The following is a 17,966-nucleotide window of genomic DNA, read 5'->3' on the forward strand; positions in this document are numbered from 1 at the left end:
AGATTTTAAGCTTTCCAATGATGTATCACACGTGCATATCAGACAATTTTGAAATTTGGCTAAATTAGTTGTCTCAGAGCGGAAGGAACTTCAAGTCAACTGAGTGTTTTGCGCCTCATATTCTTTTGCCATACATGTAGTACCTTAGCTAGGCGCGACGACAAAGCATTAGTATAAATTCTTCTATTGATTATAAGTTGATGTAGATGAGGCAAAATAATAAGGTTTCCTTATTTGTAAAACTGATTCTTTTGTGTTTACAGACACATTCAATGTTTATGTTGAGACAATACCAGTTAGGCCAGTGAGTGGCGCTGTAGGAGTGTGTAGGTATAATTCTGAGAAGAGATGAGTGTCAGGCTAGGATGCTTTGTGATGTGATGCTGTATTTTCACTGCTAAGAGTTCATTTAAAAAGTAATTGAATGCTTCATATGACTGCTTTTCTCTAAATAAGCAACACAACAGATTCCAAAACAAAAATCCTTTTAATACTGTTGATTTTAACAGAGGCGTCTATTGCTTTAAGATGGCGGCTGTTTAACAAAGCCAGTGAGACTGTCATTCGCATCTAGTTCTCTTTATATGTTCTAACCAGTGTTGTTAATCTTGCTTTAAAAAGGTAATTAATTACGGTTACAAATTACTTCTCCCAAAAAGTAATTGCGTCAGTAACTCAGTTACCTGAAGGTAAGAGTAATTAGTTACTTGGCAAAGTAACTGGTGATAATTTTCATGTTTTCTTTTCTCAAAACAGGTCACACAATGTGAAGTTTAAAGGGTTTTTAGGACCGTTGGCCCTAGCCCAATTCTTTACCCTAAACTTAACTAGACACAGGGGTATTGCGGATATTGCATTAACTAGATAGTAACCTTTGCTATGTGTGGAAGTCATTTAATGTTGTGAATCAACCATTGAAGTTGTTAAAGTTGCTCCCGTTATTGCATTAGTTCCCTTCTGTCTACTTTCAACATGTGTAAGTTTTAAAACTGTAGATAGATTTAAGTTAAGTTTTGCCGATTTAGCAGCATTTTAGATAAAAAGTTACTTAGGTTTGCTGGGAAGGTTGTCTAAAACAGAGCCTTCCTGAGAAGTCTCCTGCTTTAAGATGGCGGCTGTTTACTAACGCATCTAGTTCTGTTGCTAATGCCGCCGTGTCTGTCATTTGCATCTAGTTCTGAATATATATGATATCTACCGTAGCATCATGTGGGCGTAGTTTGTAGGCTATCGGCTACAGTCAGGTATTATTGGGGCCACCTAGCATAGTAGCATCGTGTTTGCAACGGCATCCCAACTCCCTTGCCTCCTCCCCACTCCTGCTCTGCTCTCTCGTCTCCGTGAGTCCGTCTCTCTCAGACTTTTCTCATGTCAGTCAACCAACATAGTAACGCACGCCTTTCCCGCCTCAGTAACGGTAACAGTGCTGCCAAGATGAGAAAATTAATTCGATTACTCCCTACTGAAGAAAATAACGCCGTTATATTCCAACGCCATTATTAACAACACTGGTTCTAACGCCGCCATGTCTGTCACTTCACATCTAGTTCTATTTACATTATATCGACCATACCCTGACATAATAGTACGACTTATACTATTTTCCACCCATCCATCATCTACTGCTTTATCTGGGGTCGGATCGCGGGGAACAGCAGAAGACAGACGTAATGTATTGTTTTATTTACCTGGTTTTGAAGGCGCAGTGTGTCAACTACGTAGAACTCAGCTAGCTTTGCACTTGGCACTTACGCTAAATTCCATGAGGCCTGTCGTGAAGCCACCTTTGCATGATATAGTTGTGTCGTAAATGTTGCACTGAGCTGACTGGTCTTTTTTTTTTTTTGTAAAGTTAAGCCAAACTTTTGAGCGCCTCTGCACCGTGTCCTGTTTGTAATCAAGTTGCAATGCACAAACACATGCTTCTTGTGGCTTCTTCTTCGTGGTTTTCGGTAGCATCTTTTTTCCGCTCGGCAGTCAGGGCATCGAAACATAGAATCGAAATTTTAAAATTTTAACGGTTTCGGGAGAACCGATGTGTTAGAACCGGGTCCCATCGATGCTCAATGCTCGATGCCTAACCCTAGTGTGCACACAATTAAGAACGTCAAAGGCTTAGGAGACTCTTACCTAGACTTCCTTTCCAGCTGCCATCTTTGCGTTCTTCAGTAATGGCTGAGCTACTGAGTCCAATGCTGTGAGAGAGCAGTCCTGAACTTACAGGGCCAGTATTAGAGATGGACATCAAAGACTTGGAGGGCCTCATCGCAGATGGTATATCTAACTTGACTGGCTCCTTCTTGGAGCGCTGCTGGAGTACCTTGATCATAGCATCTTTCTCTATGATCTGGGCATGGAGATTCTTTATCCTTAGTCAGAAAGAAAACATTATACTCAATTAGGTCAGTGTGAAGTGACTCACATTGAGCAGATTGTCAGTTGCAAAGCTGGGACAAAGAGACAATGAGAGAAAAGTTTAAGGTGCTATGAAATGCTGACTATGTCAAAAAATAAATGAGGACTGCGGTAATTTTACATGTAGACAACCAATTTGGTACTCAAATCTTGCTGACCCCCCCCCCCCTTTCATAGTTCTGATAATAATTCTGTTGGTGACATCACATCTAGAATTGATGATTATGTCTAGCTTTCTAGCACTACACTAAGTAGTACCTATTGACCAAATAACAACGGTCAGATGGCAACAAACATCGACTGCAAACATCTGCAGCTCATTCAGGATGTGGCATCATCATCTTTTTGGAAATTGTTTAGAGGCGGGGACATGGCATCTGAGAAAGGAAGACTAATGAGAATCTATTTTCATTATTAAACCTTTTCTGTCACTTCTTCAGATAGATTTGTGTCCAAAATATGGTCTGCTATCGTTTTAAAGTCACTTGCTTTAGTATTTCATAGCACCTTTAAAGGGGAAAATGTTAATAATAATACATATTTTTTCCCGAGCATACCCATAGCTGTGCCATAGGTAGTCAAAAAAAAAAAGCACGTTGATTAATACTTTACTTGTGTTATAACAAATTAAAGCTGGTAATAGGCGATATTGGTCAAATGGGGATGGCGTGACTCAGTGGTAGAGTAGTTGTCCCCTAACCCAGAGGTTGTGGGTTCGATTCTCTGCCCTGATGAACTCGCCTCAATATCCTTGAGCAAGATACTGAACCCCACATTGCTCTTGGTGCTGCATCACCAGAAGGTGGATGGCGATGTAGTGTAAAGCGCTTTGAGCACCTTGAAAAGGTGGAAAAGCGCTATACAAGTATAACACCAAAACAGTGGGGTGGCATGTTTGACCAAATGGGGCATTTGTTAAGTCAGCACCACAGAAGCAATTGGAGCCATATTATATATTTATAAACCATGACTGTCAATTATTTTATGTCACATTAATACTAGTGTTGCACCGATACCATTTTTTGGCCCCGATACCGATACCTGGCTGTGCAGTATCGGCCGATACCGATACCATACCGATACCACCCCGTTTATATATATATATATACAGTGGGGAGAACAAGTATTTGATACACTGCCAATGGGAAAGCCCATTGGCAGTGTATCAAATACTTGTTCTCCCCACTGTATATGTTTTTTTTTTTTCCCAAAGAGCTACATAATTGGATGTGAAATCATTGCTATCAAGGCTTTGTCAGGCTGTTGCTTACCTTTGCAAAATAGGAAAAAGACTAGTACAAAGTGAATAGTCTACTAAACCCAAGTAGACAATAGTTGAATAAACCTTTGGCTCTCAAAGGCCAAAATAGTGCTACATTTGTGAAATTAATAAAACATGTATAATGCTAGCCCAACAGTAAGAAAGTAAAAATAAATTCATAATAATAAACTCAGAATGAACTGAATAAACTTTTTTAAACCTCTCAAAGTCCAAACAGTGCAACTTTCATGAAATTATTGTCACATTCTGCTGCTGGTTAGATTGTGTTTTGTTGCTGGGCTGGTCGTGGGGGCTTTCCTGACGTCGCACCTGAATCCAATGCAGGCTCATCAGCGCAGCATTTAAGCACGGGTGATCTCAAAGATATTTGCCTTGCTGATCGCCATTTGACATCTCGCACTATAGTCTCGCTACACTTGCTTGTTACGCCCCTGCATTGGGTTTTTTTCTGTTAGTGTGCTGCTCTTGTTTGTAACCTCTACCCTGTGCAGGTATTTGAGTGTTTTATTTTGGCTTTTTGGCTCGCTGCCTATTGTCTTAGTTAACCTTGAGTTTGCAGTATTGAGCTCCGTCGACCTGCTGTCACGGACTACTTTTGTTATTTCTTCTATCCCACAATCGCGTGTTATTTTTTGTTTGCAATCATTAAACCCTTGTACCTATCCCCCGCTTGTTGTCTGCTTCGAGTTCCAACCTTGTTTCCGCATTTGCGGACGCTAACAATTATAAGTAATAATAATTGACCACAGCATCCCGTCTCTCTATTAGCCTCCTTTTTTTCGGGAGGGGGGAGTCCCTTATTTCTATTTCTGAAAGGTGGCAACCCTACTTTGGAAACAGTTCCCAAATTACTGCGGCATTTCTTTCAGTAAAACACAATAAAAGTAAAGTAGACATAGTGAACTGACCAGAGATTGTTGCTCTGGTCCAGCGCCCTTCCTCTGGATAGCAGTCCTGCTCTTGCAGGCTCAAACTCGTTGTGTTCGTTCACATTTCGTCTTCAAATGTTTTATCAGGTTCGAGGTATTGAAATTGGCCGATTTAACACCACATGTCGAAACTTTCAGGCCGCAAATCTTGCATGGAGCCAGTGATTTTAATCGACGGGATTTCTATTTTGAAATACTTCCCGACCGCCGCCATTTCTACTGGTTTGTTTTTCCTCCATATGAAAAAGTTTTCATTGGTTAGGAGTGGCTATTGGCCCGCTCTCATTGGTCTGGAGCAGGCCAATAGAGATAGCTGCTTGGTGTTCACGTGTCATCTTACAACACAGAGACAGAGTGTAGTGAGCGCCAGGAGGAAAAAAAAGGCTACAGTCAAATGTTATAATAATGGACTGGTAAATGGTATCGGCGCCGTCTTTGTGGGTACTCGCCGATTGCGATACCACCATTTTGGGCTGGATCGGCGCCCCCTGCCAATACCAGTATCGGTATCGGTGCATCTTTAATTAATACATATGATTTCACAATGGCATGGTGTTGATGTTTGTGGTATTAGCCTCCCATTCGAGGGAATGTGCTGCTGTCCAACTTCATCATAAAAGCATACTAAAATTTGTGCTGTCGACAGATCGCGGTAATTGCCATTAATTGATTATACTCATTCTATGTGATTATGTTTATAAACTGCTTTGAGCTATTCTTTTGAGAATTGTTGATCCCATGAATGGTCAGACATTAGGTATCAGGGGTTCAACTCTCTCAGAACAGAAAAATCAACAAACTGTTATCCTTGGTACCTCTGACATAATACAAATGACAGATTAGGGCTGACCACTGAACCAGAGAGGACAACACAAAAAAGATTCAATCATGGTGATGAAATTTCCGTAACACTTTATTTGAATGATTCTTACGACAGTGTCATAATAATGACATCTGTCTTAAGCATTCAATCATGGTCATGACATGTGTTATCTCATGAAAAGTTCTTACCTTAGCACGGTTGCTAAGGCTAAACCCTACCCTAAACCAGTTGTTCTTAACCTTGCAAAGGTACCGAACCCCACGAGTGCACCAAACCCCTCAGAATTTAATAATAAAACTTTTTTTTTCCTAATTCAAAACCAATATAGCTAGCTAGCAAGCTAATATCTAAGTAAATTTCCATTCAAATTTCTAATTTACTACACAAAATAATTTGGAAAATGAAATGAAATTATTTCCCTGTTCTTTTTTGTTTCCTTTTTTTTGTATTCATATTTACATTCTCATTTTATTCTCGCATCTTTGCATCACATACACTATTTTCTTGGCGTAAAATGTGACGCAAATGTTTTTTATTATCTGCGCAGTACACAGTGCCTGTAGGTCTGTTATATTTCAGCTCTACCTCAAGCCCTTCCCGGAAGACTGAGCTTCTCACCCTTTGTTTAAGCGAGAGCGGAGGGAGCTCATTCCGGCCGATGATATCCAGGATATTGTTCTATCGGTCACGACCCAAAGCTCAGGACTAGGCATGTGCCAGTATGATATTCTGACGTATGATAAACTTAAGCCAAAATATCACGGTATCACGGTGTTGCAAATACAGCTCTAAAATGTTTGAGATATCTGGATAAAAAATAAAAAAAAACTTTCTTCCATTGAAAATGATTTTGAGATTTTTCAAAACATATTGGCAAATTGGAACATAGGTATCATATTAAGTTAAATTTAAAATATATATATATATATTCTAAATAAAATTAAAATAAATGCAGTCCTTTAAGTGAGCCTAAACCCTCAGCCATAGCTCAACATCATACTCGTATCATATTTACATTATTCACACACTCTCAGTTACCACACAGACAGTTACCAGAGAGAATAAAACACCATGTTTTACCACCGCTAGACACACTAAACACGCTGGAGTTAACTCTCGTAGCTGGTGGGAAATGTTCATGACAGTGTTTAACAGTTCCTTAACCTTTAATTTTGTAGAATTGCGAATCATATTGGAGGTATTGCCTCCTCGGCAGCCACCCTACGCAAACATGTTTTACATGTCGGTTTGCCCTCCTCTTCTAAGTCACGGCCGTCTGTAACTTTTCTGGAGCCAAAGCATTCCCATACCAGTGATTTCTTTTTCTTCGATTGGGGAAAAAGTTCAGGAGTTTCATCCCCTCCAGCTATTGTGTGGCACAGCTGATTCACTGACACTGAGCAACAACCAGTAGGGGAGGGTTGAGCCTTACAGCTGTAAGTGAGGGATTTCTCCATGCATTTATGGGACATCAAAATAGCTAATACCATGGGGACAGTATGATGGAAAATCTTTGCGGTTTTAAAACCTTTTTCATACCACGGTATACTTGAAACCGGTAATTGGCACATGTCTACTTAGGACCACAGGTGAGAGTAGGAACGTAGATTGACCGGTGAATAGAGAGCTTTGCATTTTAGATCAGTTCCTTCTCTCTCTGCAGAGTCTGCATCACTGTAGATGCTGCATCACTCCAGACGCCGCGCTGCTTCTGCTTCCTGCCTCCGACGAGGGCGGACGTGTTTTTCCTCCCTGCTGCTGCTTGATGTTATCTTCGTCAGTAAGTCAGTTTGTCTGCTTTTTTTCTTCTGTGGATCAACTGCGCTGGTCTCTCACACATAAATGGATCTGATTAGTTGGTCTATCAGCGCAATTGACAAGATTTTTTCAACAAGACACGGTGCACCAGGAAAGCCGTCCTGTCCTGACGGGACCTTCGCCGCTGGTGATGTGAGAGATTCATGGGATCACTGGAAACCAGCATGTCTTACTGTCCTATCGGTGGAAGATATCAAGGATATTTGACTGGCGTGACGATTGTGGGTTTCCTTCTGCTTGGCTTAGGAGGTGCCCTGCTCTACCGGAAAGTTTCCAAGACGGCATCTTTCAAGGAAATCAACAAATTGACCACGGATCAAACGGTGCGATTCAAGGCCTCGGAAGATCGCGTGGAGGCCTAGACCGAGAACTGGCTCCGTGGACTCACGGTTCGGTGCGAGGACGGACGGAGAAAAGTGGATACTATCTTACGCCAGGTGACGGAACTGTCGGGGCAGATGACTGAACTGTCGAGGCAGACCGGGACTAATGGCAATGAGTTAAGGGACCTGAGATCTCGCCTACGCCATGACGAGTGCGAATTTGACTGAAGACCAACAGCATTTGGGCATACTAAATAACAGGTTCGCCTTAATTTGATTATAATTTTTCCTTCCTTTCCTAAATCGCCCTCATCTTCCCCCCTCCCTTCTCCTGGAGGAGCCACGCAGATGTTGATATCTTTTGTCCCTGATCTCTTCCTAAGGGTTCTGCGACTCTTATTTTGTCTACAGACGCGTACAAATACTGATACACTTGCGCACTCACACACAAACTTACCTCCCTCCAATCCGCCCCCGACTTTTCTTGCTATCACTCCCCCCCTCCCTCCAGCCATGACTGGTAGTCTTCCTTTTTTTTTTTTTGTACAAAAAAATCCCTGCACGTGACCTGTGCGTCGTGTCATATCCCTGCTATGTTGTATGATGTATGTGTGTACTGTAACTTCTGTAACTGCTCTATAATTCCTGAAGACGGGAGAGATAGTGGCGGCGCGGTTAATCTGGAGCGGCTCGATGCTCACTCATCGGATTTCATCTCATTGTCACTTGTGTCAATGACAAATAAAGCTTCTTGTATCTTGTCTTGTATCTTGATCCACCTGTTGATCTCACGTTCCATTCTTCCCTCAATTGCCAACAAGACCCCAAGATACTTAAACCACTTTAGTTGGCGAAGGACCTCATCCCTGACCTGGAGAGGGCATTCCACCTTTTTCGGGTTGAGGACTGTACTCTAAAATTTGGAGGTGGCAAATCTCATCCCAATTGCTTCCCACTCGGCTGCCAACTGTTCCAATGCGAGTTCACGATCAGGTCTGATGAAGCCAGCAGAACCACATCATCTGCAAAAGGCAGTGATGCAATACTGAGGCCACCAAACCGGACCCCTCAACACCTTGGTTGGGCCTAGATATTCTGTTCATAAAAGTTGGGAACAGAATTGGTGACAAATTGCATACAGCAGTGTTTTTCAACCTTTTCTGAGTCACGGCACGTTTTTACATAGGAAAAAATGTCGCGGCACACGACAAACCAAAAATGTTCCAAAATTACTTCCTGTACAGTATATTAAATTATCCAATAATTCAGGGGTTCCCAAACTATTCCACATCAGGCCGCTGTGGGTGCTGGATTTCTTTCCAACAAAACAGGATGACACATGTGTACCAATCTGGTGTTTTACAAGTGTAATCAGTTGATTGTAGTCAGGTGCTGCTTGTTTTAGCAGAAACCTAATTGGTTAATCGGTCTGTGCTCGATCGGTAGGAACAAAAACCAGGACCCACAGGGGTCCTTGAGGACTGGTTTGGGAACCACTGCAATAATTTCTCAATATTTATTAACTCAGTGTGACTTTAGCCTGTTTAGATGAACACAAAGCCGATTTCCTGGCTGGAATTGAGAAAGACGCACACGAAGCTCTTCTTCAATAGCTTTTTGTTTTTATTTATTTATTTATTTTTTAATCGCAGTTAGCCTTGAAAAGCTCAGACTTATCAGACAGGGGGACTTTAGCAATGTCTTTAACCGCATCAGGGCAGAGCATCTTGCTGACAATTACTTTGCAGGCAGGTAGTATTAATTTCTCTGCCACAGTGTGGGACTTTTTGAATTTAGCAACAAGTTCAGCAACAAGGTAACTTTAAGGGCTTTTCTCATTTACCTTTGTAGTTTTTCTCAATAAAGTTCCCTGTTTCTCTGTGTTTTCACAAATGCGAACAAAATAGTCCATCGACTTGTTTTGAAGCGACAGGTATTTCGTTTGGAGATGACGTTTAAGCTTGTTTGGCACCATGGCGCTGTTGAATAGTTGCTCGTGTCGCATTCAAGAACTGCTCTGATTTCTAGCCATCGGCCACCTTGCTGTCCTCGACAATGTGTTGGAATAAAACACAGGGGGAGGATTGACGGTCTTCACATATGGATAAAATAGAAAGAACACTTTCGTGTATATCAACACTTGACGAGTCTAATCCAATGACGTACATTAGACGCGCTGGGGTCCACATTGTCGCGGACAGCAAGGGGGCTAGAAATCAGAGCAGTTCTTGAACGCGACACGAGCAATAACTCCCTCATTTGCACACAACCGAAACCTTCTATCTAGTTCGTCCTTCCTTCTGCAACTCCGCCCGACGACGTACAAAAAATATATAAGGATAAATATATAAGGATATTGGATAATTTCTCTCGGCACACCTGACAATCTTTCACGGCACACGCGGCACACCGGCTGAAAAACACTGGCATACAGCCTTGGTGGAGTAATAACGCTCACTGGAAACCAATTTGATTCTGCAGTGAGTAAGTAATAGCCTACATTATGTATCACTGATAGTCATCAAGAAAAATACAATTATTTTGAAAAATAAAACAGAATCATTTATTGTCACCGTATTACCTGCTTTCCATGTCCAAACAACGTCGATTAGCCATTAAAATCTCTTCTTCTTCTTTTTGGATGCGGGCCTCCACTGATGTGTCATAGGTGCTACTGCTGCTAAGAGAATGGCTCAACATTGTAACAGAGGTATCCCTGCAAAACAGACAGCAGCCTTTTTGGAACAACAACATGTACTGGTTGAGGAAAGGTGGAAGAAAGCAACAATCTGTGTTAAGAGTGATGAAAATAGTAAGTAGTAGCCCATTAGCAAAACAATGCTGAAAAAAATTCATACATATCGGATGTACATATAAATTTTCTACTTTTCTTTGGAGTGACGGGTAGCAGTCAAGTTATGGTAAAATCATTTGGGCAGTGGAGAAGAGTAAAAGATTCAAAAGTCTGAAGTATACTAAAAACAAAAGCTGGGGCTTTTTTCTTTATTCCTTATGTATTATAAAACATTACATGTCCTCTCAACCATTTAACGCAAGGGTCCCCAACTGCCGGGCCGCGGACCAGTACCGGTCCGTGGCGCATTTACTACCGGGCCGCAATAGAAAAAATTATTTATTAACGACTGCATTCTGCCCAAATTAACTTTGGCCTGTGCCCCTTAACACACCAATATCCCTGTCTACTCTAGATATAATACTAGAGGATGGAAAGTCGTCATAGAAATCCATTGAATGGACTGCTAGCAATACATCTTGTTTTGTATATCTATGTGCGCTTGTCCTCGATAATAATGTATGACGTAGGGTGGGCGCATTACATTTGTTCCAGGAAATAATTCGCCCCCATACTAGAATGACTGAAGAACAGAGGTCTTTTGACAGTTTTTTTTTTACAGGGAAAAGGGCACCTGACAAGCCAGAAGATGAGCCTACCACGTCGAAGAAAACAAAATCTACGCTACTTCCCAATCACTAAAGACCCACGAACTGCGACGGAGTGAGATCGTGACCCGTTTGTGAATAAACCGAGTGATTCGAGCATGTCTGTGCAACAGGATGATCAACTTGTAGAGATAGCAAATGACGGCGACCTTAAACGTGCATTTGAGACAACAACTTTACTGAGGTTCTGGATTAAATTCATTCCGGAATATCCTGACATCGCTAGGAGAGCACCGAAAACCGTGCTACAATTTCCAACATCGTATCTTTGTGAAGCGGGCTTCTCCCACTTTCCCATCACACAGAGATGGGACAATCTCATCTCAACGAAACAAGTTCAGGCCTTCCACTGATTTAGCGGGTTAGTTATATTTTCCCTGCACTTAACACGACGGGGCTAAAAAGAAATGTTATTTTAAATTTGCTTTATTTTTCTGCCACACATTGCCGGTGTTCTGACAAATTTTGCATGCGTGTAACGTTAAAAATGGCCGCAAATGCAACGATTCCAAAGTAAACACTACAAACTTTCTTCGGAGAAAGGAACATTAACTTGCGTTTGCCGTGTTAGTTGCACACAACAACTGCACGCAGCTCTCTCACTTAACGACTTCGCCATGTCGTTAAGCATTAATTCACGCCATTTTCGTGTTGCACATGTATGTTTATAATCTAAATAGTTTTTTTTAACACCGCTGGATAACATTGAGAGTCCAACTGAATATAAAAGAGCTGCACTGGAAAAAATGCCACTTCTAAAACGAGTAAAAAATTATGTGAAATGAGAAGATTTGCTTTAACAGGAACATTTTGCCAATGGAACAAGCAATTTTTGTCTTGGTAGAATAGAATTCTTAAAATAAGACATCCATTCAGGATGAATGAGATCTTGAAACTAGTTATATTTTACTAGTTCAACGAGATCCTGAAACTAGTTATATTTTACTAGTTCATCCTGAATAGATGTCTAATTTTAAGAATTCTTAGCAAGACAAAAATTGCTTGTTCCATTGGCAGAATTTTCTTACTTGTTATAAGCAAATCTTAATAATTTTTTACTCGTTTTAGAAGTGGCATTTTTTGCAGTGAGGGCTTTTTCACCGCCGCAAAACCTTTGGAAGCAAAATTTTATTGGGTTCAAAATTTGACAGAACACCGGTCCGTGAAGAAAAGACCCAACTCGCACCAATTCGTGGTGCAAAAAAGGTTGGGGACCCCTGATTTAACATATACCACAAAACTGCTCAGAAACGGGAAGGAAGGAGAGGTCCATCATTGACAAGGGCTCAGAAAGGCTCCTTGTAACATTATAATACCGGCAACAATAATATGACTCTTAACTATTATAATCGCAAAAAAATATTATGATCATACAGTACATCATGCATATCATATCATGCCCCTCTACCTTTGAGAAGCAACAGAAGCAGCAGCCTCGAGGGCAAACTGTCTCATGACGCTCTCCTCCAAGTACTTTTGTTCCCACTTAGTCATATCAGCCTCCAGAGCTAAAATACGCTCCTCCTTCTCCCTCAGGTGCTCCATTAGTGTAGTGACACTGTACTCTGATGAGACTGCGCCATTGTTTTGCGTGCCTCCCTGACGCTGGAGGGGAAAAAATGGATTAAAATAACTTCAAACTTGATTACAAATGGCATTTTTTACAATTGTAAGAAAATAAAGCAAATCATATTGTAAATTCATATGTTTGATCAGAACGGTAAATAATATGATTTTGATGACATTTTCAGTTGACTTTTTATGATTTGGATCAAAACTGGATCAAGCCTGGAACACTGGGAAATTCTATACATTAAAGATAACAAATGGTATCCTGTGGCACACAAGTTTTATTTCGGTGTAAGTTAGGGGTGCAACGGTTCAGTTAGCCCACGGTTCGGTTTGAACCTCAGTTTTGTGATCACAGATTCGGTTCGGTTTGTTTTTTCATTTTTTTTTTTTAACTGCCTTTATTTTGCTTTTAAGAAAATGAAATAAACACTTAAAATGTTAAAATGTTCGACTGTTAAAATGCCTCTTAGCTCTTTAGCTAGTTTAGTGACTGACTACTGAAATACACACACAGTAGTAAAAAAGTTACTTGACAAAGTAACTGCTGTTACCTTTCATGTTTTTTTAAATTAAAAAAATAAATAAATAAAATAAAAAAAACATAGTAACCTTTGCTATGTTTGGAGGTCATTTAATGTTGTGAATCAACCGTTAAACTTGATAAAATTGCTCCCGTTTTTGCATTAATTCCCTTCTGTCTACTTTCGACATGAGAAAATTTTAAAACTGTTTCATCCTTTAAAGATAGACTCAAGTCAAGATTTTGCCAGTTTAGGAGTATTTTAGATAAGAAGTTAGGTTCGCTAGGAAGGTTCACTACAACAGAGTCTTTCTGAGAAGTTTACTGCTCTAAAATGGCGGCTGTTTACTAACGATACCGAGTCTGTCATTTCGCATGTAGTTCTATATGCATGAGATATCTAGGTGTAGGTTGTAGGCTGTCGGCTACAGTCAGGAAATATTGGAGCCACCTAGCCTAGCATCGCGTTTGCTACAGCGTCACAACAAACACTCTTCCCTCTCTGTCCCTCTGACTTTTCTCTCGTCATTCAACCAACGTATTAACGAACGGAGGAAAAAAAACATAATGCATGAAAAACGTAAAGAATTTGAACGTAACGTACGGCGTACACATTTAAAAATCAGTGCTCACTTGTACAAATTACGCCAAGACCGTACAACTTGACAGGTATGAATTTTAGTGGACCGTCACAGTTAGGTATTAGCGCTCTGTAGCACGGGACGTCAAACTATCAGTGGTCACAGCAAAACTATGTGCTTTAGCGAAGTCATCTTCGATGGCTTTGCGTGCCATTTCATAAATGTAGGGGAATACGTTGTTGGAGAAATATGTCCGCGAGGGAACAATGTAACGCGTAGGGTTGCCACCTGTCCCTTGAAATAAGGAGCTAAGGAACGATCCGAAATTGGGAATTAAATGTTGCGTTCCATATTGAACTAATACGGAATACATATGAATAGATAAATTTCTATGTATTTTAGGAGCTTTGGGGATGTCCCTTTTTTTCTCTGCATGTACAGCTTTGGGCGCGAGGGGGGCGTCCCGTATTTCTTACTTTGAAAGGTGGCAACCCTACTAACGTGGGTCAAGCGTTGCAAATAAATTAACGAAGCCTGCCGTGTGTTTTCACTGGTGTCATCGCCGGGGTTGTCCTGCTCTGAGAAAGTGATATCTGTGGGTGATGCCGGCTGAGGTGCTGGAGTCATGTTATAAGTGTTGCCATTAGCATAGGGAACAAGCGCTGAGCAATGCTTGCAAATGGTTTTTTATCAATATTTTCTGTCCCTCCTATTTTCTCTCCAACCGCATTGTAGTCCACGGGGAAACCGAAATGTTGCCACACCGCAGATTTGAAAGAAGCCAGTGCTTCCTCAAAATTCGGTCTCTCCACTCCTCCGCTCGCCATAGCTTTTTGTTTTCTTTCTTGTTTCACTTTCACTTCGGTCGTAAGCGAGAGAGGGCATTACTCGGTTTCTATTACACAGGTGCTTGACAGCGATCGGACATTTACTTGCGGCGGGCCGGGAATTTCTCCACAGCTGTGCTTCACGTCGCACACAGAGCTCGACCAATTCATTCCACAAGCGTTCGGAATAAATTAACTGCAAAAACGAAAAGGCGCGGTTCATAAAGGCGTATTGAACCGTACAGGGCGAACCGTACGGTTCGCCTTTGAACCGCAAACCGTTGCACTCCTAGTGTAAGTGTGGTGGCCTCATATGGTTCTGTCAGAGCATTTTTTTAAACTTGATCTGGCACTGTGATTTGTCACTTAAAGAGTCTCTAGAAACCACTCTGGCAGCACCAGACCATCTCACGCAAGACAACGCTCTGGACATTTGGCCTGAGCAATATATTGTTTGAAAATCATCATCGCGATGTGCAATACTCGCATCGCAAGCATGTGTGAAATACAGTACGTATATATGGCGGAAACATTCAGGTGACTTGAAGTTCCGCTCTGAGACCCCCAATTTGGCCAAATTTCAAAATTGTCCTATATGCATGTGTGATACATCATTGGAAAGCTTAAAATCTCAAAATTTTCTGGGGGAAGAAAAAATTTTAACAGGAGCACATTTAAAAAAATAAAAGAAATTTAAACAGCAAAACCCTAACTGGAGGTGAGAGCACGCGAGAGCATAATTAAAGATGCCATGATTTTAACGAGATATTATCGCGTACTTACCTCTTTTCGATCCAAAAACTCCATGTAGCATGTATCACTGAGTGTCAAGACACAGCTGTGAATGGCCACAGCCGGATTTTTGGCAGATTTTATGCTTGAAACATGGTAATATAACAAGGGTTGTGATGCAGAAATCGCAGTCATCAAGTAGTGGTCGAGATTTTCATTTTCATATATTTACCCTTTTAAAGGATTTTTTTTTTTTTTTTTAATTTGTTTGGACCGATTATTTATCATCTAACATATTGGGGAAATGCGACTGTAACGAAAAAATACAATTAAGCGATAGTTATGAGGTTGATATCCGTGACTTTTTTTACAGACGCCAATTTTTTCATTGTGATGTAATTTGTTTAAAAGTTTAAAACATGCAAGTGAATAATTTTTAAAGTCGTTTTTTTTTTTAAACAAAATATTAGACATCAATGAATGATCCTAAGCTAAAAATGACAGACATTACGAATCATAAATATAATTAATGACCATCGTTTTATGGCTAGGTTGAAACAAAAGCGGTTGCGCGACGTCTGTAAACGGGGGTTTCCAGGGTAAAACGGACAAATTAAAAATAGTTCGGGGGCTTAATGCGCCATGAATCTGCTATGGCAACATATAGAGATATTGTTCTATCAAACATTCCTTTTGGCTTAAAATACAGCAGTTTCTTTTACAGAGGAGTGCAAGAGCAGAAACTGCTTTTTCAGTCTTGTCTGTGTTTTCCGCCATATCTTTTTTAACAGACAAACTAGTTTTTCTGATTCACGCTTTGACGCTCATGCTGCTGACAACAGCCTCTCACATACATAATGAATGAGTTGCCTTTGATCGTAGAGCTACCAAGTCGTTTACGGCCAGATCAAAGCTACAAACCTGTCAATCATCTTTAACTTTAAGTACCAAACACAAGCTGCACTGGTGACTAAGACAAACAAGTTTAGTTGTGCTGTAATGTAAAGTGTGTGGTCAAAAATCACATCAAAGCTTTTCTGCCATTCAAAATGAATGGAAAATTTGGACGTGCATAGCCATTAATGGGATAGCCTGACTTGGGTGCCGGTTGAATGTCAATGCACTGCAATGGTAAGTGTATGGTCAAAAATCACAACCACACGTTTTTTCTGCCATTCAAATGGAATGGGAAATTTTGGACGTGCATAGCCGTTAATGGCATGGTCGTGCATTACCTGCAATAGTGGCACCCACAAAAATGCTACTTGAAAAATAAAAAAGCCACATACCAAAATCCATTTTACCACATACCAAAAAAATGCCACATACCAAAACCATTCTGCCACATACCAAAAAAATGCCACATACCAATAAAAATGCCACATACCCAGATCCATTTTGCCATACACCAAAAAAATGCCCCATGCCAAAAGCCATTTTGCCACACACCCAAAAAAAAAAGCCACATGCCAAAAGCCATTTTGCCACATACCAAATACCATTTTTCGTTGTCACTGTCTCTCTTCGTGGGAGCAACTGCGCTCTTCCTCGTGTGAGCACAGGCGCTCTTCTTCGTGTGCGCAAATAGGTGGTTCTTCGTGTGTACATGCGCTCTTATTGGCGTGCTGAAGTACTACCTGGTCTATGCTTTATGAGCCAAAATAACAGCATGCATCAAAAAACAAAAGTCAACATTATAATCAAATACACATTTCACCACAGGGCAGAACAGTCATAGTTAGGGTTGGGCATCGAGCATCGCGCATCGATGGGACCTGGTTCTAACACTCCGATGGTCCCGGAACCGTTCGAATTTTAAAATTTCGATTCCATGTTTCGATGCCCTGACCGCCAACCTGAAAAAAAAAATGCTGCCAAAAACCATGAAGAAGCCACAAGAAGCACGTGTTTGTGCACTCCAACTTGATTACAACCATTCAAGCATGAAAATGGGTCAGGGGTCAAAAAGGTGAGAAGGGTGTGTAGGAAATATGTTCCGGTACACTGTACAACCCAACAAAATATTGAGCTCTGTCGACCCACATTGTGTTTCAGCAGGGCCGTGCAGAGAACGTTGGAGGGGCGGGTGCTCGTCGATCAAAAGGGGCACATGAACAAGTACTTACTAATACACCTTAAAACAACAATCAATTTTAACCAGCTTTAGGTAATAATTGGCTGCGACTGTGACATACTTTAATTAGGAGGGGGCAACAGTGAATAGAAATCAACACTGTCATCAACACTTTCTGGCTGTGACTCAGTCAGTCTGCCTCTTTTCTTCCTTTAACCTCTGCATCAAAACTTCCTTCCTCAACTTGTTCATCTGAGAACAAACCACATCAGATGGTCACTGAGCCACCAACAGCTCAGTTTTCTCAAAACTATTATTTCATTATTATCCATACTTAACAACTCTAGCACTTAATAATTAATAAAGCAACGGCATAAAATCCTGTAGAAAAATAACTGTGTAATTGTGTTTATAATTGTATTTTACACCCGACTATCCTTGCAAACTTATTCTTACCAAGTGTGCTATTCACCCAGCTGATGAGGTATCCACTGCCTTTAGCAGATTCATTCAACTCTTTTTTTTTATCCCTCAATCTCCTTTCCTTACAAGACATATCTATATAATGAAATATAAATTTTATTTAAAAAAAAAAAAAAAAAAAAATC

The 17,966-nt window shown here is 40.8% G+C and overlaps 1 protein-coding gene across 4 annotated transcripts in view; it reads right to left on the minus strand.

Moving 5' to 3' along the window:
• amot (angiomotin) overlaps positions 1 to 17,966 on the minus strand; it is a 68,281-nt gene that overhangs the window by 10,511 nt on the left and 39,804 nt on the right. For all 4 annotated transcript variants that reach the window (XM_057821215.1, XM_057821213.1, XM_057821211.1 and 1 more), the window contains 3 exons: positions 12,461 to 12,657; positions 10,172 to 10,306; positions 2,131 to 2,369 (listed from right to left, as the gene is read on the minus strand). In XM_057821215.1, the coding sequence (XP_057677198.1) occupies positions 2,131 to 2,369; positions 10,172 to 10,306; positions 12,461 to 12,657 (571 nt within the window). The remainder of the gene's footprint in view (positions 1 to 2,130; positions 2,370 to 10,171; positions 10,307 to 12,460; positions 12,658 to 17,966) is intronic.

Source organism: Corythoichthys intestinalis, chromosome 18 (assembly GCF_030265065.1).
Source record: "Corythoichthys intestinalis isolate RoL2023-P3 chromosome 18, ASM3026506v1, whole genome shotgun sequence".
Taxonomy (NCBI): domain Eukaryota; kingdom Metazoa; phylum Chordata; class Actinopteri; order Syngnathiformes; family Syngnathidae; genus Corythoichthys; species Corythoichthys intestinalis.